General features: G+C 33.1%; 3 protein-coding genes and 1 long non-coding RNA gene across 6 annotated transcripts; 2 read left to right on the forward strand and 2 right to left on the reverse strand.

The window, feature by feature from the left end:
* The first annotated feature begins 1,319 nt into the window (after positions 1–1,319).
* On the forward strand, positions 1,320–11,200 carry LOC115716854 (rust resistance kinase Lr10-like). Its single transcript, XM_061115302.1, has 4 exons — positions 1,320–2,178; positions 2,273–2,302; positions 9,576–9,608; positions 9,900–11,200. The coding sequence occupies exons 1-4, from the start codon at positions 1,425–1,427 to the stop codon at positions 11,021–11,023; spliced, it is 1,941 nt and encodes a 646-aa protein (XP_060971285.1). The 5' UTR covers positions 1,320–1,424; the 3' UTR covers positions 11,024–11,200.
* Positions 11,201–13,399: 2,199 nt separating this feature from the next.
* Positions 13,400–15,934, reverse strand: LOC115716855 (rust resistance kinase Lr10-like). The gene is made up of 3 exons (XM_030645760.2): positions 15,093–15,934; positions 14,682–14,708; positions 13,400–14,587 (listed from the first exon to the last, which is right to left on the reverse strand). Exons 1-3 carry the CDS (start codon positions 15,742–15,744, stop codon positions 13,491–13,493), a joined length of 1,776 nt encoding a protein of 591 aa, XP_030501620.2. The 5' UTR covers positions 15,745–15,934; the 3' UTR covers positions 13,400–13,490.
* An 822-nt stretch (positions 15,935–16,756) lies between these two features.
* Positions 16,757–26,101, forward strand: LOC115716853 (rust resistance kinase Lr10). 2 transcript variants are annotated; one of them, XM_030645758.2, is made up of 4 exons: positions 16,757–17,895; positions 17,990–18,037; positions 18,128–18,163; positions 24,780–26,101. In XM_030645758.2, the coding sequence occupies exons 1-4, from the start codon at positions 17,082–17,084 to the stop codon at positions 25,901–25,903; spliced, it is 2,022 nt and encodes a 673-aa protein (XP_030501618.2). In that variant the 5' UTR covers positions 16,757–17,081; the 3' UTR covers positions 25,904–26,101. The 2 variants fall into 2 exon arrangements, with proteins under 2 accessions (XP_030501618.2, XP_030501619.2); XM_030645759.2 differs by having other exon boundaries at positions 16,859–17,895; positions 24,975–26,101.
* On the reverse strand, positions 19,666–21,550 carry LOC133037779 (uncharacterized). 2 transcript variants are annotated; one of them, XR_009687780.1, is made up of 3 exons: positions 20,782–21,550; positions 20,077–20,326; positions 19,666–19,993 (listed from the first exon to the last, which is right to left on the reverse strand). It is a non-coding gene; the product is annotated as an uncharacterized LOC133037779 (long non-coding RNA). The 2 variants fall into 2 exon arrangements; XR_009687779.1 differs by lacking the exon at positions 20,782–21,550 and having other exon boundaries at positions 20,077–20,587.
* Positions 26,102–27,482: the final 1,381 nt, after the last annotated feature.

A 27,482-nucleotide genomic window follows, 5' to 3' on the forward strand; every position in this document is an offset into this window, starting at 1 on the left:
TAGATATGAATTATTATTAGGGACGACCTTTTAGGAGCGACTTGTCGCCTCGAATAGTGATTAGGGGTGAATTTGTATGGTTTTAGGGGTAGTTTTTGTCGCCCCTAATACTCATATTTGTTGTAGTATCAACATTATTAGTAACTAAAAAGTCACTTTTAAAAAACACAAAAAAAAAATTAAAAAAAAAATTTAAAAAAAATGTCAAAAACCATGAGAAACATCACATTTGGCTGACGTGACATCAATAATAGTGGTAATTTTTTTATTGTAAATTAGATGAAAAAAATATATATTATTGTAAATTTTTCTTTAATAAAATCAATAAAAATTAGTGTAAGACCAAATAAAATTTTAATATTATTTTGATAAAAAATCAGTTCAAGGTATAATTTTTAACTATTTTGAAAAATACATTATTTAATTGGTCATTTAACGAAACTAGCGGTCCAATCGGTGATAATTTCAAAACATAGTCTAAAATAGTATTTATCCTAGTTTTATATGATGAAAACAAATTAAGACTTATTTATTAAATACTTTCATGAGTTGGTTTAGAAAAGCCCAGAGGCCGTTTGGCTTCATAGCTTAAAAACAGTTTTTTGTTTTTTAAAATTGAAAACAGTTTTTAAAAATTAATAGGGGTCATTTGGCAAAATTTTTTAAAAACAGTTTTTTAAAATTGAGTTTTAAAAAACTAAAAAACAGAAAATATCAAAATGTTGTTTTCAATTTTCAAAAACAATTTTTTTTTTCTAATATATTATATTATATTTTTGCTTGCATATTCGGATTTCAGACCCGAAATCATACCTGAACCCGAACCCGAATAGTTCATGTCATGGTATGGTGTTAAAATATTAATTTTTTTTAGTAAGAAAAAATCTAAAAATAGTTTTAAAATATTTATGCCAAACACCATTAAATTTTAAAATGACAAAAAATTATTTTTTATTCTTACCTTTAAAAACTGAAAATTGAAAACACAGCTAAACAGGCTCTCTCACAAATGCAAATTGAAAGGGGAACAATAACAATTTCCATGGGTGCCCATTGTTTTACTGTTCCTTAGTGTTGTCTTCATTTCTTTTGACTGATATTCTTATCATTTCTTTACAACACAGGATGATGGTCCCATATACCTTATCTTTTTTCACATTTATTTAGAGGTCATTTAAATTTAGATAGTGACGAAAACCAATTATGTACCTAAACTTTTAATGCACTCTACTTTGACTATTCTTTGATATTATTGTGAGTTGATTGTAACATGTCTGAATAGTATAGTATAACAATCATTAAATTGTTTTATTTTTATATCTTATGATATAAACCAAAATTTGATAAAATCATTTTATTAGTTTGGTGTAGAAAATTAACTTCATCTGTTTCTCTGTCCATCCTTCTCTACGAGAAGATTTTCCATGGCTTATTACCTTGTTGATAATTATTCTATAATGACCCCCTTCTTCTTATTATTGTTCCTTAATAATATTACAAGTAGCTATGCAAAATCATCAAATCCTCATTATTGTCCACCCTCTTCTTGTGATAATTATATTATCAACATAACAAGTCCTTTCAGACTCAACACAGATCCGAAACACTGTGGCTACCCAGAATATGAGCTTTCTTGCGACAACAATCTTACTGTAATACACTCCAAAAATGATGTGAAATTCTTGGTGAGGTCAATCAATTACGGAAACTACACCATTAGAATTGCAGACTCCAAACTTGACAAGAACAACTATTGCTCCTTCCCAAATAACTTTCTATTGAGAGAAAATAGTTTCAATGGTTTGAGTTCTTACAGCTACCATTCGGGAGAGGATGTCAAACTCAGAAAGCAAATAGTATTCTTGAAATGTGAAAATCCACCAATAGAAGTGAATAATAATTATATAGACACTGCTTCTTACTGCAATGGTTCTAATTATTATGTGGTGGATGGTGGGTTCAATGTTTCCGATATGGCGATCGGGTGCGAAACAGAGCTAAGCAGTTGCATATCAAATCAGGTAGTGGTGAATGGGACGAATACATCTTATTTTGACATTCACAATCACCTTACTTATGGCTTTGAGCTTTCATGGTTGAAAATACAATTCTATAACGTATTTGGTGATTACTGCTCCATCGATTATTCCGACGAGATGCGATCATTGCGATGTCGTCGTAAGTAGGTCTTATGTTGGGTTTAGCTTTGTAAATATATTGAATCAACTTTGTTCTGATCCGCTAATGTCAAAATTATCTTCCATCACTGCAGATAGGAGCTTTCGAAGCATTGATGACATACGTAATAATTCTATCTTATAAACCACCATATGTATATTATTAGTACGTATTTTCAAACTTTATTTTTTTTTTATATAAATATTTTTATTACATCTATGTTTCTCTGATTCAAACTTTTACCTTTTTTTTTTTTTTTTTGAAAAATTCATTATCTTTATTAATTGCAATCTATAGTGATTATATGATTAAAATTTGGAGTAACATCACTATTCCTGATAACACGATCAGTAACTAAATAAGATGCTCGAGCTAATAAATGAGCAATACTATTTGCAACGACTGGTGTCACGGGCCGCCTATTTGGACACCCCCAAGTAGGTGGAACGTGCGGCACTTGCTGGCACACCGAGCTAGCAAGTCAGCCTAAACGCGTCTGCAGACAAACAAGTTCAAAGGTTAGGCACGATACATGTCTCGCACATGTTGAGTGCAAACAAGAAGCATGAACAAGCAAACACAAAGCGTCCCCCAAGGACCAATCTCACACAACCCACAAGCAAACATATAGACAAATGGCACGCAATGGCCCAACAAAGGCAACAAACAGGCATCACAAAGACCATATAGAAGCATACACAAGAAGCATGGATAAACATCGTTTTATTAATATATGGCCTTGATAGGGCAAGGGAGTACACAGCTGGGCCCCTATCATGCTGGTGACAAGGTGCTTCATAAGTCACCTGGTCACCCCCCCCTAAAGAGCTTATTGGGGTTTTAAGGGATTTCCAGGAACATAGATGATTTTAGCTCTGTAGACATATGTGAAGGAAATACAAATAAAGAAAGCTAAACACCAAAAGGTTCCCAACCCCCATGAGGTGCTTGGTGCAAGACTTGACTAATGATCAAGCACCAAGGCATGCTCATGTTACAAAATACCCCAATGAGGTGCTTGGTGCGAGACTTGACTAATGATCAAGCACCAAGGCATGCTCATGTTACAAAATGGCCCTAGTGTGGGTGTGCCATGGGGCAGCACGCCACATTCTCCCCCACTTAATTGTTCGGCGTCCTCGACGAACCTGCTGCATGATCTTCAATCTTCTGTATAAACTGCTGCAAGTCCTCCGCCTTTTCCCAGCTGATCTCGTCATCAGCAAGGCCTTTCCATTTGACCAGGTACTCTTTTCTCTTCTTTTTCTTCACACGAACAGTTCTTTCGGCAAGGATTTCTTCTGGTTCTCTGCTGCTGCGTCGTTGAATGCTGATGTCGTCCCTGGTAGACTGGTTGCGCGCTGGATCTTCTGGATCTTCATGATACGGCTTGAGGTTGCTGACGTGCAGGACCGGGTGTATCTTCATCCATGAAGGTAGTTCGACTTTGTAGGATGCTAGGCCAATTTTGGAGATGACTGGAACAGGGCCCTCGTATTTGCGTACGAGTCTGATGTCCTTGTCCCCTCGGAATCTCAATTGTTCTGGCCGCAGTTTGATCAACACTAAGTCACCTGTCTTGAACTCCAGCGGTCGGCGTTTCTGATCTGCCCACTTCTTCATTCTTCGTGAAGCTTTCTCTAAATATGCTTGGGCAATCTCTGTGTTCTTCTTCCAGTCTTTTGTAAAATTAAAGGCCCGCGGATTCCGTCCATGGTATTCATCCACTGTGTGGGGTCACAGTGGTCTGTGTCCGTTCACAACTTCAAAAGGGCTCTTGTTTGATGAAGAACTCTTCTGAGAGTTGAAACAAAATTGAGCTACGTCTAGTAGTTGCGGCCAATTCTTCTGGTTGGCATTGACAAAGTGCCGCAAATACTCCTCCAACATCCCATTAAATCTTTCTGTCTGCCCATCTGTCTGTGGATGGTAGCTCGAGGAGATGTTCATCTGTGACCCAAGAAGCTTGAATAGTTCGGACCAGAAGGTCCCTGTGAATCTTCGATCTCGGTCACTTACTATATTCTGGGGTACTCCCCAGTATTTTACAATATGCTTGAAGAAAAGTTGAGCTGTCTCTTCTGCCGGACACTGCTTCGACACCGGGATGAAGGTTGCATACTTTGAAAATCTATCCACAATCACCAAGATTGCATTCAAGTCCCCAGTCTTCGGCAAACCTGAGATGAAATCAAGCGAGACACTCTCCCATGGTCTGTTTGGGACCGATAGAGGTTCTAACAACCCTGGCGTCTTATGCCTCTCCACTTTGTCTTGTTGGCAGACGAGACAGGTCCTTGTGTAGTCCACCACATCTTCCCGCATCTGCGGCCAATAGTACCCATGCTTCAAAAGGGCATGTGTCCTATGCCACCCTTGATGACCCGCCCACAACGTGTCATGACACTCACTCAGCAGCGTCCTCCTTAGATCGCCTGCCTTTGGAACGAACAACCGCCCACCTTTGGCCCACAAGAGGTCATCCTCTACCCAAAACTGAGTTGTTTTTCCCTTTCTTGCGAGAGTCATGATGTTCTTTGCAACTGGGTCCTTCTCCAAGTTCTCCTTGATGCGCTCTTTGATTGGTGTACCCACTTGGCTAGCTGACATGCCCGCTAACACCTTTAGCGCCGCCAACTCGGCTTTACGACTAAGGGCATCAGCTGCCTGATTAAGACGTCCAGCCTTGTGCTCGAAGTAGAAGTCGAATTCTGCCAAGAATTCCTGCCATCTGGCCTGCTTGGGAGTCAGTTTTGGCTGTGTGAGGAAATGACTGACAGCAGTATTGTCCGTCTTCACCACAAACTTTGACCCCAGCAAGTAATGCCTCCACGTCCGTAAACAATGAATAACTGCCAAGAGCTCTTTCTCTTGCGCGATTAAGGTACCGCCTCTCTGCTTCGGAAAGTTTGCGGCTCTCAAATGCCACGGGGTGGCCCTCCTGCACGAGTACCCCTCCTAAAGCATAATCTGACGCGTCAGTCTGTACTTCAAAAGGCTTGCATACATCGGGCAGGGCTAATACAGGATCTTCGACCATGGCTTCTTTCAAACTTCGAAAAGCTTCTTCGCACTTCTCAGACCACGTCCATGTAACACCCTTCTTTAATAACTCTGTCAAGGGTGTCGCTCTTCTCGAATAGCCCTCCACAAATCTTCTATAGTAATTGGCTAGACCGAGAAACGAGCGAAGTTGTTTCACGTTGGTTGGGGTCGTCCACTCTTGGATCGCCCGCACCTTTTCCATGTCCATACGGATTTTCCCGTGTTCCACAATATGACCCAGGAACTTGATACTTTTCTGAGCGAAAGAACACTTCTCGCGCTTTACATACAACTGTTCTTTCCTCAACTTCCGAAACACCGTTGTCAAGTGTTCCTGATGCTCTTCTAAAGTGGCGCTGTAGACCACGATGTCATCCAAGTACACCACCACGAACTTGTCTAAGACATCATGGAAGACTTCATTCATCAATGTACAGAATGTGGCTGGCGCATTAGTCAACCCAAACGGCATGACGCGAAACTCAAACGCCCCATACCGAGTAACACAAGTCGTCTTTGGTTCATCCCCTTCTGCGATACGAACTTGATAGTATCCTGATCTCAAGTCCAACTTCGTGAAGTATTTCGCTCCATTTAGCTGGTCAAACAGATCCGCGATCAAGGGAATGGGGTATCTGTTGCGCACAGTCACCTTGTTGAGGGCGCGGTAGTCTATGCATAGTCTCAAGGTCCCGTCCTTCTTCTTTTGGAACAACACGGGGGCACCAAAAGGTGCCTTTGAGGGTTTGATGAATTCTGCCTCCAGCATCTCCGTTAGCTGACTCTTCAACTCTTTAAGTTCCGAAGGAGACATTCGATATGCTGCTTTAGCTGGGGCCTTTGCACTTGGCACCAGCTCAATTTGGTGATCAACTCCCCTCCTGGGAGGCAGTCTCTTTGGAAGCTCGTCTGGCATCACATCCTTGAATTCATCTAACACCTTCTTGATTACAGGTGGAGTGGACTCTTCCACTTTTTCGTCGTACACGGTGGGAGCGATGACAAATGTTGGCCTCTTCTTCTTCAAGCCCCTTTTCAGTTGTAGGGCTGATAGTAGCTTGACTTCTGGGGGCTGTCTCACTTTGGCGGGTACCATTGAAGGATTCTCACCCATAATCAGGAGATTCCCTGTTGCTGGAATTGGAATGGCCCCCTTCTCTGCTAGAAACTCCATTCCCAACACCACATCGAAGTCATCCATGCGAACCGCTACGAGGTCAAGTTGTCCCTCCCATCCGTCAATCTTAACATTCACCTTTCTGGCCACTCCAGTTGTGGCCATGGCCTTGGAATTGACTGCCTTCATGCGACCCGCATCTTTCTCCAGTTTTAGGCCCACTCTCTTAGCTTCAATTTCTGAGATGAAGTTGTGTGTTGCGCCGGTGTCAATCATTACACTCTTGGCCTGCTTACCGTTTAAAGTGGCCTCCACAAACATCAACCCCTTCCCAAGGGCTTTCTTCCCTCCGACGCCATGCTTCTTGAGAGCAGCCATTAATCGAACAGCGCTCATGTGCGCGCAGTCTTCATCCTCATCCTCTTCCCCGCATCCTTGCTCCTCTTGAGCAATGGATGCCTTTATGGCACTCAGCTTGGACTGGTGGGGGCAAGCAGCCGCCCTATGTGGGCCTTGGCAAAGCCAACACTTAAGGGGCTTCTTCCCCGTTGCAGCATCACTTTTGGAGGAGGAACTAGATTCAGGAGTCCTCTTGTCTCCTCCCCCACTTTTACTCGGCCACTGCTTTCCTGACTTCTTGCTTGCGGCATTGTTGGCGCTGGTCTGAGGATTCGTCTTCTTTGGCTGCGAATTCTCAGAGGTGTAGTCAGTCAGTCGTTCGGCTGCAGCTTGAGCAGTGGCGAGATCTGCCACACGCTGCCTTTGCAGCTCTTGTTTAGCCCATGGCTTGAGTCCTTCAAGGAAGTAGAAAAGTCTGTCGACTTCATTCATATCTTTGATGTCGAGCATCAATCCAGAGAACTTCTTCACATAGTCTCGGACTGTCCCGACTTGCTTTAGCTCTCTAAGCTGACGTCGAGCCAGGTAGGCGACATTCTCTGGCAGAAATTGGGCGTTTAATTCCTTCTTGAGATCTTCCCAAGTGTCGATGGTGCATTTACCATTCTGAATATCTTCATATTTCGTCCTCCACCACAACTTGGCGTCCCCGGACAAATACATGGTAGCTGTTGCTACCTTGGCTTCTTCAGAGTCGGTCCGCACGACCCTAAAGTACTGCTCCATGTCAAACAGAAAGTTTTGGAGCTCCTTGGCATCCCTCGCCCCTCCATAGCATTTGGGCTCGGGTGCTCTCGGTCGGCCATACTCCATACCTCCGTGCCCCCCGGTATTTGCACGCTCTGCTGCTATCATGGTAAGATTTAGCTTGGTTGACATCCCTGCCAATTCTTCCCGGATGGCTGTGACAGACACATTACAATCCTCGATCGTATCATTGAGAGAGTCTTGTAATGCAGCCTGCCCATTTTGTAGTACAGTGATAGCAGCCTGCATGCCTGCTGTTGCTTGTTCTAATGCCTTGATGCGATCCTCCATCTGAGGTGCACCTGATGTTCCGGTAGCAGCATCTCTTCTCTCGATCGCAGCTACCCTGGCCAACAAGTTTGCATAGTCTTGAGCCAACGAGGCAACTTGTTGTTGTGTCACTGTTGGCCCTGAGTTCTGATTGTTAGGGGCTAGATCCCTGACCCTCTCGTCCAGGCCATCTAATTCCCCTATGCGCCTCTCAAGCTCTTGAATCCTTTGGGTGTTGCTCACCATTATGTCGTGTTACCAAGCTTCCCTTTTCTCTTGGCTCTGATACCAACTGTCACGGGCCGCCTATTTGGACACCCCCAAGTAGGTGGAACGTGCGGCACTTGCTGGCACACCGAGCTAGCAAGTCAGCCTAAACGCGCCTGCAGGCAAACAAGTTCAAAGGTTAGGCACGATACATGTCTCGCACATGTTGAGTGCAAACAAGAAGCATGAACAAGCAAACACAAAGCGTCCCCCAAGGACCAATCTCACACAACCCACAAGCAAACATATAGACAAATGGCACGCAATGGCCCAACAAAGGCAACAAACAGGCATCACAAAGACCATATAGAAGCATACACAAGAAGCATGGATAAACATCGTTTTATTAATATATGGCCTTGATAGGGCAAGGGAGTACACAGCTGGGCCCCTATCATGCTGGTGACAAGGTGCTTCATAAGTCACCTGGTCACCCCCCCCTAAAGAGCTTATTGGGGTTTTAAGGGATTTCCAGGAACATAGATGATTTTAGCTCTGTAGACATATGTGAAGGAAATACAAATAAAGAAAGCTAAACACCAAAAGGTTCCCAACCCCCATGAGGTGCTTGGTGCAAGACTTGACTAATGATCAAGCACCAAGGCATGCTCATGTTACAAAATACCCCAATGAGGTGCTTGGTGCGAGACTTGACTAATGATCAAGCACCAAGGCATGCTCATGTTACAAAATGGCCCTAGTGTGGGTGTGCCATGGGGCAGCACGCCACAACTGGCAATGGCGATGTGGTAAGTAGCTCTTATGTTGGGTTTAGCTTCGTATATATATTGAATCAACTTTGCTCTGATCCGCTAATGTCAAAATTATCTTCCATCATCGCGAGATACGGGCATTGGATGTAATAATTCTATCTTATATAACATCGTGTATATATATGGTTGCACTCTTAATAATGGGTATTACTCATGGTAATATTATGAAAATTTAAGTTTTCATGCTTAATTTTTCCTATCTAATTAAAAAAAATTTCTCATTTTTACATTAGATAAGTTAAGATTGTTCCATGGACTTAAAAAAAATTAAGAAAAATTTTTTTTTGGCAAAAAAGAAAAAATACAGTTTGACTTAAGTAGTTTGTATAGAAATATATTTTTGATATAGTTTAAAAAGTGATATTTTTTTAATTAAGTATGGAAATTCAATTTTTTCTTTTATTATTTGTTATTGGATCAAAATTTAATAGTTTAATATTTTTAAAATTAATATTTATAATTAAATTACGTAATACCTATTAAGAAGTGTTACATATATATAAAGACACGATTTTGTCTCGCGATATATTAAATGGATCTTAAGGTACATTACTATTTTTTAACCTTAATTACCCCTTGATCAACCGCAGCCCTCAACTCAAATAATTCCACCATCTAACAGTTGTCGTACATCACGAAATACATTTCGTGAAGTACATCACGAGAGTAAAGCGTGTCCCATATATATATTAGTAGTATTTTCAAACTTTATTTTTTTTATATAAATATTTTCACTCCATCTATGTTTCTCTGATTCATTTATTATTGCCTTCTTGCAGTTATCATATTGAATGCATTTACGGGTGTGCTTGGTAAGTAATAAGAACTTTTACTTTTAAAAATTAATAAAATTTTATTTTATGTTTTATAATTTTTAATAGAAATATTAATTAGATATAATAAATATTACGGCAAGTTTGCATTTATATGATGGAATACAATGCTAAAAATTGCATAAAATATATCATATAGTTGTCTTGTTATGCTAAATATAAAATAATTTTTGCTTTATACTTGTAATATGTGATAATTTTTTAGTGTAATCACCTTCATGCATAAATAATTGTGTACTGAAGCCAAAATTTCAATTTGTTAAAATGCAGTACCATATGTGGGACTAAAGTTTATATTGGGAACTCCATTTGTAGTTATTTTTTTAATCTATAAATGGCGAAGGCGTCATTTATCAATGTATAATTCTATTGAGGAATTCCTTCACACTCAAAATAATCTTACTCCTATAAGATACTCATTTAGAGATATAAAGAAGATGACCCAAAATTTCAAGAATAAATTAGGTGAAGGAGGTTATGGCTCTGTGTTCAAAGGAAAGCTTCGTAGTGGTCGTTTTGTTGCGGTGAAGATATTGAGTAAATCCAAAGGAAATGGACAAGATTTCATCAATGAAATTTCTACAATTGGAACAATTCATCATGTCAATGTCGTTCGTTTGATAGGATTTTGTGTCCATTCCTCGAATCACGCTCTCGTGTATGATTTCATGTCCAATGGATCTTTAGAAAAATATATTTTTTCTCACGAAGGAATTGCCTCTTTAAGTTGCAAGCAAATTTTTGAAATTTCGCTTGGTGTGGCACGTGGAATTGAATATTTGCATCAAGGATGTCACATGCAAATTTTACACTTTGATATTAAGCCTCACAACATTCTTTTGGATGAAAATTTTAATCCAAAAGTTTCTGATTTTGGGTTAGCAAGATTATGCCCGTTGGATAATCAGAATTTGTCTCTAACTGCAGCAAGAGGAACATTAGGATACATAGCTCCAGAATTATTTTACAAAAATATTGGAAGAGTTTCTAATAAGGCCGATGTGTATAGTTTTGGAATGTTATTGATGGAGATGGTAGGTAAAAGGAAAAATATAAAAGCGGATGCGGAAAATACTAGCCAAATTTACTTTCCTTCTTGGGTGCATGATCAACTAAGTGAAGGAAAAAATATAGACATAGAAACAACACTTACAGATGAGGAAAATTCAAAGGTTATGAAGAAGATGATTATAGTAGCATTATGGTGTATACAACTGAAGCCAAGTGATCGCCCTACAATGAACAAAGTTATAGAATTACTTGAAGGAGAAGTTGATTGTCTACAAATACCTCCTAAGCCTTCTCTATATCAGCTAGACAAGCCTAGAGAACTTGTCCAAGAGGCATCATGTTCAATGAATTCAACAATACCATCATTAACACTACCAAGATAAGTTCAAACCTACATCTTGGCAAATTTTAGTTGGTGATATATGACAATAAATAATGGATTTGATATAAATCCAAACCTAATTATTGTGAGTTACTTTTTTCTTGTGTTTTATTTTATTTCAATTTTTGTGATTTAACTTTGAAAGGTCATAATGGAAAGGATTTTTCTTTCATGATTATATTAGATTATTTTTATTCATCATTCGTTCATTTTAATTGACATTCTATAATTCCATAACTAAATATATTTTCTTTATTTTTCTTAATTTTTTTTTTACAAAAAAAATCTCTAAAAATTAATAATTTTGTATTGGAGAACAAGTCAAATCTCTTACGACAATCCATTTGAATAGTAATGTTACCATTTGAATAGTAATGTTATTGTTACACATCTTACTTTTACTAAAAATATTTATTTAATTTGTGTTTTTGTCTTTTCTTTCATTCCCTCATTTTTTAAAGGATTCAAAATAAAAGATTAGGAGGGAGAGTTGATACCTCCATGCATCTATCATCTCCCTCCTATTTTCTTTTTCTTTCTTATCAAACAATAGAATTTCGTTGTCCTCCCTCCCCTCTTCCTACCCTCTCCATCCTTATTTCCTTTTTGAAAAAGAAAAACATACTAAGTGGAAGGTGGCAATGTATAGTAAATTATTGGTGTTGAAATATATGATGGATATCCTGATTAATGGAAAATGACAAAAATGTAGATGATAGAAACAGAAATTTTGAGAATAATCCTAAGCATTTTAAATAATGGTTTTTACGAATGAGAGAAAAGATGTTGTATTTTTTGAGAGAAGGTTTTACTTGAGATGTGTTATTTAAAATTTTACTATTATGAAAGATGTTTTGACAAAAAAAATTACTATTCAAAAATAGCATGAAGGATAGATATGTTGATTGGATAACAATTAGTAAATAGCACAACAGATTTTGACTAATAATTTAGGATAACAGTACTTTAACATCTTAGGATTCAATTCACATTCTGTATCAACCTTTCATATTGTATTAAACTACTATGTTTAGAGGATAAGTGTTATTGAATTAATTTTAATTCAACCCATAGTGTACTATGGAATACATAAGAAAATGGATATCCAATATTATTAGGCTAATTAGTAATTTTTCCCTCCGAACTTTGACATGTACTAAATCATGCCCCCTAAACTTTTTTAGCCGTTAAAAATTCTCCCTCAACTATTAATATTGTTAAATTTAAAGACTTTTGTCTAATTTTAGTAAAAAAATTCTAGCATAGATGAAAGTTGAGGGGCATGATTTAATACATATCAAAGTTTGAGGGGCATGATTTGGTAGATATCAAAGTCTGGGGAACATGGTTTAGTACATAAACTATCACTGAAACAGTAAAATTAAATGAAATTAGAAAAAGTCCTTAGATCTAACAATCTCAATAGTTCAAGAGAAATTTTTAACAGACAAAAAAGTTCAGGAAGCATGATTTGGTATATATCAAAGTTTGGGGAAAAAAATTGCTAATTAGCCTATTATTTATGAACTTAGATTATTTTGTGGTAAAGTCAAAGTTGGGATCAAGGTCCGAATGAGGTTGGGTTAGGGTCCAAGGCCGGGATCCAAGGGTCAAGGACAGGGGTCGAGGTCAGCGTCCACAAGGTTTGAGTCCTAGATCGAAATCCAAGATTAGGTTGGAATTAAGGTCGAAGGCCTAGGTCATAAGTCAAGTCCAAGTCTAAGTTTGGGTCTAGAGTCAAGGTCCAAGCTAAGGTTTAGGTTTAGGTTTAGGGTCAAGCTCCGAGGTCAATTCGAGGGCTAGGTTTGAGACTTACAGCTCAGTGCCGAAGGCCAAAGTCAAATTATTAATCTTGCTTTTAGTCAGCGACAGTGAGTCAAATTAAAACAATTAAGAATAATTAAATAACAAATGTAAATAATATAACGTAAAAAAATCATATTTATAGAGGTCCAGCCCCATATAGCAAGAACAGGTTTACAAGAATATTCTAGAGTAGGACACGTATGCCCTGCCAACCTATCATTGGCACAGAAAAATATGTACAGTATAATGGTACAACGACTAATATTCTAATAGAAGAGATGCTCTAATCATTTCCCCAATAATGAGGTGTCCAACTAGATGAGGCTGTTGCATAATTCCTATTTTACCCTGCGTCTATTGCATCCATTTTCCTAACAAGGCATCAGAGGGTTTTCTACATGAAAATCTCTGTGCTCCCATCAATCCAAATCAAAGATCACTAGAGAAGGAAGGATCGAGAAGGAAATCCAAAGGAATCTAAGCTAAACCAGAGAATATTACTAAAAATAACAAGTATTTCACAACACTTATTATTTTATTACACACATGTTAAATCAACTCTTTTAAATAGTATGAAAATGTTATTATCTCACCATGTTGACATTCAAGTGCATAGATCTTAAACATATACAAAGTAAATACAAACTTGTCGTTAAATTATATCACTCCAACTCAGTTATAGTTTCTAATTCCAAGTTCATTCTCCTTCTTGGCATATCAACTCTTGTTTTTGTTGAATCACTAGAGGTAAAAGGATTTGGTGGCAAAGTCAAATTTTGTTCTCCTTCCAGCATGTGAATCACAACTTTCATAGAAGGACGATCTGTAGGATGCCATTGAATGCACCATAGTCCTACAATTGCTAACATTTTTGCAATCTCAGCATCTTCTTCTTTATCAACATGAATTCGCAAATCTTCTCCTTCTTCTAAGAGATTATAGATCCATTCCGGATAATAAACTTCCTCTTTCACATTAGTTATCTTCTTTCCTCCAACCATTTCGAGTAACATCATTCCAAAACTATAAATATCTGACTTGTAAGAAACAATTCCAAAATTTCTAGAGAAAACTTCAGGTGCAATATAACCCATGGTCCCTTTTGCTGTAGTCATTGACACAATACTTTTATCCTTGGAACACAGCTTGGCCAAACCAAAATCAGAAATTTTTGGAATGAAGTTTTGGTCTAACAAGACATTATGAGGTTTGATATCGAAATGAAGTATTCGTTGATCACACCCTTGGTGAAGATATTCAATTCCTTTGGCAATGCCTAAAGTAATGTCTTTTAGCTTTCCCCATCCAAGAAAATGTTCAGAATCTGGAGAAGATATGTACTGTTGCAATGATCCATTGGGTGAGAACTCGTACACAAGAGCTCTTCTAGCTCCATCCGCACAATATCCAACCAACCGAACCACATTGATATGGTGAATTTGACCTATTGTTCCAACTTCATTTATAAACTCTTCTCCATCGCCTTTTGAGCTGTTAAGAATTTTCACTGCAACGAAAAAATCGGTAGAGAGCTTTCCTTTGTAAACTGTTCCATAAGCTCCTTCTCCCAATTTTTCAGATAATTGACTTGTAATCTGCTTAATATCAGCATATGAATATCTGCTAGGCTTTAGAGCCTTGTAATCCTCCAAAAATCTCTCTATTCTCAATTTGTACTCTTTTCCCTGTTTATTAGAGCTGTAAGCACGATAAATTAGAATAAGCACTACTGTCACTACTGCAGCACCAAGGGTAGCACCTATAGAAGAAGACAAAAAATTGCATATATATCAAGATCCATGGTATCAGTCTATACAAAATCCAAGATATTAAGTTCCAATAAGAAAACTCACCAATAGTGACATACTTCTTCTTTTCTCCTGAGAAAGTACAAGTGCACAACCAAGTTAAGTTAATCTAGCTTATTAAAGAATCGAACTTTTAATAATGTATATAAAATGTAGAGAATAAATTTGTCCCTTTATTATAAAAAAATGATACCATTCCGTGATGTACTATAAAATTTTTTTTGATGTACTTTAATTATAGTAAAAATATATTCTAGACTTGATTTGATTTACTTTCAACCATTAATCAACTCAATCTGAGAAACCACAAGATTATTATGTGACAGGACAAAATTCACTCTCATAAAATGTATAGGCTACTCCGCTTATTGGCTAGCTAAGCAAGACTTAGAATAGATATATGTTCAAACAAAAAAAAAAAAGGAAATTAGAACTTGAAGGAGATAAAGGAGTTACCTTTGGGAAGAATACATGCAATTGATTGGAGATGGGTGGCATTTTTGAGTTGACAAGTCTTCCCTTTTGTTTCACAATGACGACAATTTGGTTTAAGCCATTCCAAACGTAGTCTGTTCTTCCATGTCCTTACATTTGGAAGAGATGAAGTATTATTCAACTTGGTACAATGTATGGGCAAGTATTTAATTGCAATGCGTGAGTCAGAGAAATAAATTTGATAACCAGGGCCACCAAGGCAAGGGATGAATCCATAAGAATTTTGTTTTTCTCCATCGTTTGAACAATTGAACAAGGTATATTTGAAGAGGACATCTTCCACAAATTGAAATGGAGAAATTGATGGCAAGTCCTGGATATTCATGACATGTCTCTCAAGGCAGTTATGAGGGTCGTAAAGTTCAATTACTTGAGCTTTGTAATCAATATGTTTTACAAAGAGCTTCAAAGATGATTTAGGGAACTCAAGAAGTGTGTTTATGCCACTGCATGATAGCTGGAAGCCAGGATAAGGTGGTTGATTTTGGTCATCTTTTAGCCCAAATGGGAATCTGATATTTGGGCCTTTCTTTCCACACTTAGCTTCAACCACATCCAACAACAACACTACCACCAACAACATCATGCTTGCCCAATACATGATTTTAGTCATCTATAATTACAATATAATTGCTCCCTCTCTCTCTCTCACTCTCTCTAAGTTTTTTCTCTTTTTTTTCTTCACCCAGTTTGTTCTTATTAAATAGGAATGGACCAAGTTTTTCTTGGTTAATTGCAACTTAATTGTGATAAGATCCAGTAGGATAGATAACACAAAACTTTTGTTGAAGACCTTCCAGGAATTGCGGTGGGTGGGACTTATATTTCAGTCTCTTCTATCAGACTTTTCCTTTGAAGTTTCAAAACAAACTTTTAGAATATCTTTTTCAATAGTCAATTATTTCACCTCATATATAAAGAAAACTTTTATCATCATTTGTAACATATTGTCTACCTATAAAACAAATATTACTCCCACTAACCTTCTGGTATATAATTATTTCTATAATTCTCTTTTCAAACCTAAAAGAAAAGATGATATAATACCAATTTGTGAGATATTTGTTTTAATCTATAGGTAGACACTTTAAGCTTGTATATGTTCACCACTATTAGAGGGAAATCTTTATGGCAGTCTGTATATCTTTTCCTCTAGTTCACTGTTTGGAATTGATTAATGAATTGAAACGAGCAACAAATGCCAAGGTCTATAATAAAATCATTTATAAAAACAAGTGAGAATGTAAATCTCCTTTGTTATTGATTCTTATTTCAAAATGAACTTCTTAGCAATGAATATTCTTTTATATCTTTATGTTTCTCAATGTTGCCTAATGAATATTATTGGTGAAAAAAAACTATGCTTGATTAATATTCTCCAGTACCCCATTAGACAACTTTACTAAAGATAAACCGAAACAACTTTATAGCCTGCGTTTGAATACAATTCTCTGGCACCATAATCATCTTCATATGCTCTCAGTACTGTTTAAATTGCCTATCTTTTGTATTCCGATTTTTTTGACTTGATGCCTTAATTCCTTTTCACAAAAAGAAAGGGGAACAATAACATTTTCCATGGGTGCCCATTGTTTTACTTTATTATCATTCCATGGGTGCCCATTGTTTTACTTTATTATCACTGTTCCTTAGTGCTGTCTTCATTTCTTTTGACTGATATTCTTAACTTTTGTCTACAACACAGGATGATGGTCCTATATACCTTATCTTTTTTCACATTTATTCAAATTTAGATAGTGAGGAAAACCAGTTATTTACCTAAACTTTTAATCTACTCTACTTTGACTAGTCTTTGATATTACTGTGAGTTGATTGTAACATGTCTGAATAGTATAGTATAACAATCATTAAATTGTCTTATTTTTATATTTCATGATATAAACGAAAATTTGATTAAATCATTTTAGTTTGGTGTAGAAAATTAGCTTCATGGCTGTCCAGTACTACTCTGTGCCAATCAAAAGTGGAACATCCTTCTTTAGGAGAAGATTTTCCATGGCTGTCCTTGTTGATAATTATTCTATAATCACCCCCTTCTTATTATTATTGTTCCTTAATAATATTACAAGTAGCTATGCAAAATCATCAAATCCTCATTATTGTCCACCCTCTTCTTGTGATAATTATATCATCAACATTACAAGTCCTTTCAGACTCAACACAGATCCAAAACACTGTGGCTACCCACAATATGAGCTTTCTTGCGATAACAATCTTACTGTAATACACTCCAAAAATAATGTGAAATTCTTGGTGAGGTCAATCAATTACGGGAATAACACCATTAGAATTGCAGACTCCAAACTTGACAAGAACAACTATTGTTCCTTCCCAAATAACTTTCAATTGTTAGAAGATTGGATCGGTGATTTGAGTTCTTACAGGAACCATTCGGGAGAGAATGTCGAACTCACAAAGCAAATAGTATTCTTGAAATGTGAGAATCCACTCCCAGCAGTAGTAGTAGTGAATAATAATTATATAGACACTGCTCCTTACTGCAATGGTTCTAATTATTATGTGGTGGATGGTGGGTTTAGTGTTTCCGATATGGCGATCGGGTGCAAAACAGAGCTAAGCAGTAGCATATCAAATGAGGTAGTGGTGAATAAGAGGAATACATCTTATTTCGACATTCACAACCACCTTGCTCATGGCTTTGAGCTTTCATGGTTGGAAACAGAATTGTATAAGAGAAAATATAACTGCTCCATCGATTATTCCAACGAGTGGCGATGTGGTGGTAAGTAGGTCTTATGTTGGGTTTAGCTTTGAATATATATTGAAACAACTTTGTTCTGATCCGCTAATGTCAAAATTATCTTCCATCACTGCAGATACGAGCACTGAAAGTGAAAGCATTGTTAGAAGAATTGTTGACATAAGTAATAATTCTCTATCTTATAAATAAACCAGCATATATTAGTATTTTCATTACATCTATTTTTGATTCATTTATTATTGCCTTATTGCAGTAATGATGTACTCTAAAGCTGCATATGATGTGCTTGGTAAGAGATTTTACTTTTAAAATTAATCTACATTAGAAATTTTATTTATTTATTTTTTTTAATAAAAAAAAAAAAAAAATTGATCAGGTCGGCTCATTGGGTCATTGGTCTCAGGATCATTTTTTTTTTTTGGAAAATGTTTAATTATATACTTAATTATAAAATAATAGCATAATTACATCATACACTATTTTTTGTAAAAAAAATTACATTTTTATATTTAAAGATTTTTTTTTTGACATTTTTATGATTTTTCATAGAAATAACACGAAAACAACAAGAAAATTATACAAAAATAACATGAAAATAATATCAAAACAACAACAAAAAATAACATACAAATAACAAAAAATCAACAACAAATCAACAAGAGTACAACATAAAAAGACCGTATTTTCTGTAGATAAAATTAAAAAATCGTAAAAATATTTAAAATTCCGTAAAATTGTATTTTTGATTTTTTTTTTTATATATTTGTAAAATAATCTCTAAAATAATAAATAAATTAACCGTCAATCATTGAAATGATACATTGAGCGGTAATGACTGTATATGTAAACAAATATATGCTATTTTTTTTTGTTGTTAGTGTAGACTCAAGTGGCACATTTTTTTTTATCATTTTTTCTTTTGATTTTTTTTTTTTTTGTTGAATCTATCTCTATTTTTATTTTTTACAATTTTAAAAATAAAAATAATTACACCGTTAATCATTTTGATTAAAATATAATATTATTGCGACCTATTTCTCAAATTTATCATTTTAATAGGTAAGCAGCATATTTTTTCTCCTCACTAAATAAGATATTTAAAATCAAAAGTAATCAATTAATTTCTTTTATAAACTCTTAAAAAAATAACAAATTTTTTTAAAATCAAATATGTACCACACTAAAAGTATTTTTTTATTGTGACATTCATCCAGAAAATATTTATTTTATATTATTTAAGAGTTACTAGATGTTTTTAAAAAGTAAGGTACTACAATACTAATTGATTTTTTTTTATAAGCTTTACTTTGAGATAATATTATCTCATATGCATCTTTGTTACCTACCAATTTATTACTTTTAAAATCATATATTTTGTTTATCTACTAATTAGTTACTTTTAAAATTATAATTTTATTTTTAAGTTATATTATATTATTGATCATAACACATTTGCGTTACTTTTATATATATTTATATACTAGATGAAAGTTACGTGGCGAGCCACGTAAATATTAGTTTTATTTAAGTTTTAGTGATTTTTTTAAAAAAATTCGGTAACTAATTGTAAATTATTTTTTATTATTTGTTTTATAAAAATAGACTTTTTAAGAATGTCATAATTGTATATATAAACTTATGATGTACACATTGTTATTAATAATACTAAAAAATTGGTAATATTAGAAGTACTTATGAACTGTACTTATGATTATGATTAAAACATGTTACACTTAGAAGATTGAAAGAGACTTCATATTAATGATAAATCAAAGAGAAGAGCTTGCAGCCTATATAAATATTTATATATATAGTTAAATTTTTGTTGAATCCTGTTAACTCTTACAGTTGTAGTAAAGAATGGAATGGGTCCTTGGAAAGAGTTTTTTTAGGAAACCTTGCATCAAGACAAACAAGTAGTTAACTATTGTTAATAAGGATATAGATATTGCAACATCATCAAAATACAGATATTTGTTCATCTTGCCTTACAAGGTAGTAAGATTTAAACATATTCTTTTCTAAGAAAGAAAAAACAAAAATGTTCTCATACGCTGAGAAGAATAAATTTCAAACCATATGGATCTGGCTGAATATGTGTTGGTGGGGCTTTAGTTTTCTGTAGGAAAAAAAAATTATCAATGAAACTGTGATAATCATCAGTAATACCAACAATTTTACAACAAAAGGGATATCACTTACAGCTACTAAAGTATCCAAGCCTTCCATTACCGGAAGTGGAAGGTCCTCTCTAACAGCTACAGTTAACAGAAATTTATTGAGAAGAAACACAAATAGAACATATATGACTAAACATTATATTAAATTAGGATGCACGAGAATCTCGATTTGTTTATAAAGTGTTGAGCTAGCGCACTCTCCCATCGACCTTTTGAAAGGCAAGAATGTTAAACTCTTAGAAAGACCCAATGTCTTGAGCTTGACTATAAATCTCAAAGAACACAATATAGGATTATATAAAATTTTCGATTAGATAAATAGGAAAATATATAAAATCTCATATATATATGTATGATTTCTTCTAAGAGTTTCACGATTGTTGGGCTACCTAAATTACAAAGATCTCATATATATATATATATATATATGAATTCTACTGAATCAATACACAAAAATATGAATTACAATAATTAATCAAATGCCTCATTTCAATAAACATATTTGAAAACTACCTGAATTTTTTGAAACCTATATATATTATATATAATATCTTTATATATTAACAAAAATATGGAGAATTGATTTAGCCTCTCCACTACAGAGAATACACTGACATTAATCGAATTAAATTTATATATATGTGTATGTATTAATTTTTGTAATTTCAGAAATTAAATTAGATAAAAAGAAATATAAGAAATTAAAAGAGGGAAAAGAGAAACTAACCGCATTCTTATATTGGCCTCAATTCTTTCACGAAGGCCTGAAATATGAAATCACATTGGATCAGAACCCTCTCCCTCTGAGCTGCTCTCCAAGCTACGAGGGCAACTTGTTGGGGAGTGAAGGAGCTAAACTGAATCGTTGATGTGACAATTGGATTTGCTGCAATTTTTGGGCGATATCGAATTGGATCTCTTCTTGCAATAAAATGTAGCGACATTAATTGGGATTTCTTCTTTCCCAAGAGTTTCACGATCATTGTTGCAAACGAAGAGGCCATTATTGTTGCAGTCGTTCTCCAATTTTGATTTCTTGAAAAGAAGAGAGGATCGATCGATTGGGATTTCTTCTTTTCCAAAAGTTTCACGATCAATTGCTTTTTTTATATTTTAGGATTGAGATGAAGAGAAGAAGAATTGGAGCAGAGGTAGGCTTCACGCAGCCGTCTCCATAACCTCTCAAAGATATAGGGTTTGAGATTTTAAACAAAAAAAAAAAGAAAATTATAAATAAGATAAATTATGGATTTGAAAGTTAAGGGAGATGTTAATCTCCCGTTAGTTTCTATTTAAAAAAATAAAATTTGTTAGAGAGATATGTGGGTAAGATAATTTTTTTTAATTTAAAAAAAATTGTTTAATTTTTTGGGTTTAATTATTGGGTTTATTTGTTAACGGGAGATCAAACTATTAACATCGTTAAATTTAACAGAATATTCTTTTATTTTTAAGGTATATTCTGTTAAACCAAGAAATGCCGTTAGATAGGCACTTTTAATATATAAAGATATTATATAGCTACCTCCAAACATATTTGAAATTAATAAATTATAATATAACTTATTAGCAAAATTCGTATAACTTATTTTTATTTTATATTTTTTAAAATATAAATTTGAGATACTATATAATTTTTTTATAAGTAATTTTAAAATTTATCAAAATTGTTTTATAAAAATAAGTATATGAAAAATATAATTTAGGTACTTTTAATTATTAAATAATAATAATCTTTTTAGTAACTTATGAAATTGGTTAGATTATTTAATTTTTTCTAAATTTAATGTTTGACTTTTTTTTAATGTAACTTATATATATATATATATAAATATATATATATATATGATGTTTAAGATATTATTTAGTTTATTAATAAGTTATTTTATACGTCTATCAAAATAGTTTTATAAAATATATTTATTTATAATTTAATCTTTTAACAGATAAAATAAAAAAAAAAACATTTTAATAACCTATCAAGTTGTTGATACATCAAACTTTGTTTAAGTTTAAAAATTAATTACTTATTTGTTAAGAGAATATAAAAGACACAAAAATGTTACATTTGATTTCGGTTATTTTTTTTTAGTAATATATACTTGGGGTTTTTTCATTAGTGTACAACAAAAACAATTATATTACAAAAAATGTGCAAAAAAATACAATTTTAAAAATGTATACATTTGAAAACATATTTACAAAAATTCATACATATTTTTAATTAAATTATAATAGACATATTAATGATTCAACTTTCTATATTTAGATTTGTATAACTATTTTTTTATGACTAATTGATATGATATTAATGAGTAAGCCTACTAATTAACAAAATTTATATATTAATAATTAAAAAACATAATAAGATTCTAATTATAAACAATAATATTTAAAATATACAGATGTAATATTTTAAATATAAGATAAAAAAATAATTAACGATTAAAAATAATAAACAGTTTTAAATTAATAATAAAAAGTGAAAAAAATACATTAAAAAAAATAAACAAAAACAACCCATCAAGTTTAACAAAAACATATATAAATTAAAAAAAAAAAACACACTAAAAACAAATAAGCAATATTAAAAAAAATATTACAATGCGATACACAACAAAACATAATAAGAAACACCACAAAAAAAAAAAACAAAAGAAAAAAAACAACTAACAAAGATAAAAATACAAAAAAAAAAAGGACCTTTATAGATGGAGCATGAATAATTCTTTCACCAAAAAAATACATTAAAAAAATAAACAAAAACAACCCATTAAGATTAACAAAAACATATATAAATTTTAAAAAAAAAACACTAAAAACAAATAAGCAATATTAAAAAAATATTACAATGCGATACACAACAAAACATAATAAGAAACACCACAAAAAAAATAAAAGAAAAAAAACAACTAACAAAGATAAAAATACCAAAAAAAAAAGGACCTTTATAGATGGAGCATGAATAATTCTTCCACCAAAAAAATACATTAAAAAAATAAACAAAAACAACACATCAAGTTTAACAAAAACATAGATAAATTTTTTAAAAAAAAAACACTAAAAATAAATAAGCAATATTAAAAAAATATTACAATACCATACACAACAAAACATAATAATAAAATAGTTATACAAATATTTATACAAATCTAAATATAGAAAGTTGAATCATTAATATATCTATTATAATTTAATTAAGACTTTGTATGAAATTTTGTAAATATGTTTTCAAATATGTGTATTTTTAAAATTGTGTTTTTTTGCACATTTTTTGTAATTATTTAAAAAAATGTATACATTTATGTAAAATACCCTATATACTTCTCACATATTAAAATGATCAACATAAAAATTACAATAATGTAACTCTTAAAATGAAATAATTATTTGTGTAGTAAAAAATAATATTTTTAAAACTTGTAAAAGGAAAAAAAAAAAAAAAAAAAAAAAAAAAAAAAGAGAAAGAGAACTAAGTAGATGAAGTTAGAAATTTATTATAAAGTTTTTTAAAAAATAATAAAATAAAAAAAGATAATTAGATGTCATGTATTAAGAGAAAAATTACAAAATAAATAAATAAATGAAGTCAGATTTTGAAAAAAAAAAAAAAAAAAAAAAAAGTTTTCTTCTAAATAATAATAATAAAAATTATATATATAAAGTTTTTTCTATTATATATGATAACAGTTTATGGAAGAAAAAAAGAATGGTGAATGATGCACCAATACCGAGAGAGAATACTAAATGTAAATAATTTTTTGTTATTTTTATCAATTTAAATTAATATAGGTATCTGTATAAATAAAATGTAATTTATTTATAGAAAATTACATATTTTCTATAATTTATTTATGTAATTTACGTATTTCAATGAAATTTTCTCTTTTTTTTTTTTGGGGGGGTATTTACATAAATATAGAAAAAATAAAGTTAGTTTACATAAATATGGTAAGGAATCTTAATAGAAAAAAATATGACATTTAAAATAAAAACTTAACATATATGAGATACGACACTTTGAAAGTTGAATTACCATAAAAAAAAATTAAAATTCCCTTTATACATTTTCTAAAAAAAAAAATAAAACAAATGAAACTACTGTGATTGTCGGAGTGGTTATAGGGCCGAAATTTGCTGACGGTGCAAGAAAAGTTGTTGGAGTAGCTGTCGGTGTTAGAAAAATCATCGGAGTTGTTGTCGGCGTTAGAAAATTCGTTGGAGTTTCTTGGTGATTTTTCCAGTAATTTTTCCGACGACAATGGCAATTTCGACGACTTTTTTGGCGTCGGCAGCAATTCCGACGACTTTTCCGACACCGATAGCTACTCCGACAACTTTTTCAGTACCCGTCACAAATAAAATTACCTAAAAATAAATAAAAACATTAAATATGGGTTTTGAAAACCTAATTTACACATATAATATATTAAATACCATAAAAATACCTAAAAATAATAATAAAAAAAAAATATCATATTAAATTTTGCATCAAGTTCGCATTTGTGTATTCGAGTAAAATATTTTTTTTTTTTTTGAAAAATATTGGAGTATAATATTAAAATTATGTAAAACATATTAATTATTTTTCTTTCACTAAATATAACACAATATTTATATCTCCCATTAAAAATAGTTTTAGTATGTGATAATTTTTTAGTGTAATCACCTTGATGCATAATTAATTGTACACTGAAGTCAAAGTTTTAATTTGTTAAAATGCAGTAGCACATGCGGTACTAAAATTTATATTTGGAACTCCATTTGTAGTTTATTTTTTAAACTATAAATGGCAAAGGCGACATTTATCAGTGTATAATTCTATTGAGGAATTCCTTCACACTCAAAATAATCTTAGTCCTATAAGATACTCATTTAGAGAAATAGAGAAGATGACCCAAAACTTCAACAATAAATTAGGTGAAGGAGGTTATGGTTCTGTGTTCAAAGGAAAGCTTCGTAGTGGTCGTTTTGTTGCGGTGAAGATATTGAGTAAATCCAAAGGAAATGGACAAGATTTCATCAATGAAATTTCTACAATTGGAACAATTCATCATGTCAATGTCGTTCGTTTGATAGGATTTTGTGTCCATTCCTCGAATCACGCTCTCGTGTATGATTTCATGTCCAATGGATCTCTAGAAAAATATATTTTTTCTCACGAAGGAATTGCCTCTTTAAGTTGCAAGCAAATTTTTGAAATTTCGCTTGGTGTGGCACGTGGAATTGAATATTTGCATCAAGGATGTCACATGCAAATTTTACACTTTGATATTAAGCCTCACAACATTCTTTTGGATGAAAATTTTAATCCAAAAGTTTCTGATTTTGGGTTAGCAAGATTATGCCCGTTGGATAATCAGAATTTGTCCTTAACTGCAGCAAGAGGAACATTAGGATACATAGCTCCAGAACTATTTTACAAAAATATTGGAAGAGTTTCTAATAAGGCCGATGTGTATAGTTTTGGAATGTTATTGATGGAGATGGTAGGTAAAAGGAAAAATATAAAAGCCGATGCTGAAAATACTAGCCAAATTTACTTTCCTTCTTGGGTGCATGATCAACTAAGTGAAGGAAAAAATATAGACATAGAAACAACACTTACAAATGAGGAAAATTCAAAAGTTATGAAGAAGATGATTATAGTAGCATTATGGTGTATACAACTGAAGCCAAGTGATCGCCCTACAATGAACAAAGTTATAGAATTACTTGAAGGAGAAGTTGATTGTCTACAAATACCTCCTAAGCCTTCTCTATATCAGCTAGACAAGCCTAGAGAACTTGTCCAAGAGGCATCATGTTCAATGAATTCAACAATACCATCATTAACACTACCAAGATAAGTTCAGACCTACATCTTCGCAGATTTTAGTTGGTGATATATGACAATAAATAATGGACTTGATATAAATCCAAACCTAATTATTGTGAGTTACTTTTTTCTTGTGTGTTGTTTTGTTTCAGTTTTTGTGATTTAATTTTGAGAGGTCATCAATGGAAAGGATTTTTCTTCATGATTATATATGATTATTTTTATTCATTACTGGTTCATTTTAATCGACATTCTCCATAACTAAATATATTTTCTTAAATTTTTTTTAAAAAAAAAAAAAATCTCTAAAAAACTAATAATTTTGTATTGGGGAACAAGTCAAATCGCTTACCATGCAGACAGGCGGAGGCTCGGAAGAACAAACACTGATTTCAAAATTAAACAATCCATTTGAATAGTAATGTTGTTGTTACACATCTTACTTTTACTAAAGATATTTATTTAATTTGTGTTTTTGTCTTTTCTTTCATTCCCTCATTTTCGAAAGGATTCAAAATAAAAGATTAGGAGGGAGTGTTGATACCTCCATGCATCTATCATCTCCCTCCTATTTTCTTTTCTTTCTTATCAAACAACAGAATTTCGTTGTCCTCCCTCCCCTCTTCCTACCCTCTCCATCCTTATTTCCTTTTTGAAAAAGAAAATCATACTAAGTGGAAGGTGGCAATGTATAGTAAATTATTGGTGTTGAAATATATGATGAATATCCTTATTAATAATGACAAAAATGTAGATGATAGAAACAGAAATTTTGAGAATAATCCTAAGCATTTTAAATAATGGTTTTTACGAATGAGAGAAAAGATGGTGTATTTTTTGAGAGAAGGTTTTACGTGAGATGTTTTATTTAAGATTTTGCTATAATGAAAGATGTTTTGACAGAAAATTTACTATTCAAAAATAGCATGAAGGATAGATATGTTGATTGGATAACAATTAGTAAATAGCACAACAAATTTTGACTAATGATTTAGGATAACAGTACTTTAACATCTTAGGATTCGATTCACATTCTGTATCAACCTTTCATATTGTATTAATTTTAATTCAATCCATAGTGTACTATGGAATACATAGAAAATGAATATCCCCATATTATTTATGAACTTAGATTATGTTGTGGTAAAGTCAAAGTTAGGATCAAGGTCGGAATGAAATTGGGTTAGGGTCTAAGGTCGGGATCCAAGGGTCAAGGCCAGAGGTCGAGGTCAACATTCACAATTGAGGTTTGGGTCCTGGATTGGGATCCAAGATTAGGCTAGAGCCGAGGTCGAAGGCCTAGGTCATAAGTCAAGTTCAAGTCTAAGTTTGGGTCTAGAGTCAAGGTCCAAGCTAAGATATAGGGTCAAGCTCCGAGGTCAATTCGAGGGCTAAGTTTGAGACTTAGAGCTCAGTGCCGAAGGCCAAAGTCGAATTCAGGAATGGATCTAGGTTAGGATTTAAAACATGCATTTTGTTTATATTTTTTGAAAATTTAATACAATACAACACTATTATACATCAAACATAATACAATTTCACACATCTATTAATACAAATCAACACTATAATACTGTATCAAAATAATAACAATACAATCCAACGGATTT

This window comes from Cannabis sativa, chromosome 5, assembly GCF_029168945.1.
Source record: "Cannabis sativa cultivar Pink pepper isolate KNU-18-1 chromosome 5, ASM2916894v1, whole genome shotgun sequence".
NCBI lineage: Eukaryota > Viridiplantae > Streptophyta > Magnoliopsida > Rosales > Cannabaceae > Cannabis > Cannabis sativa.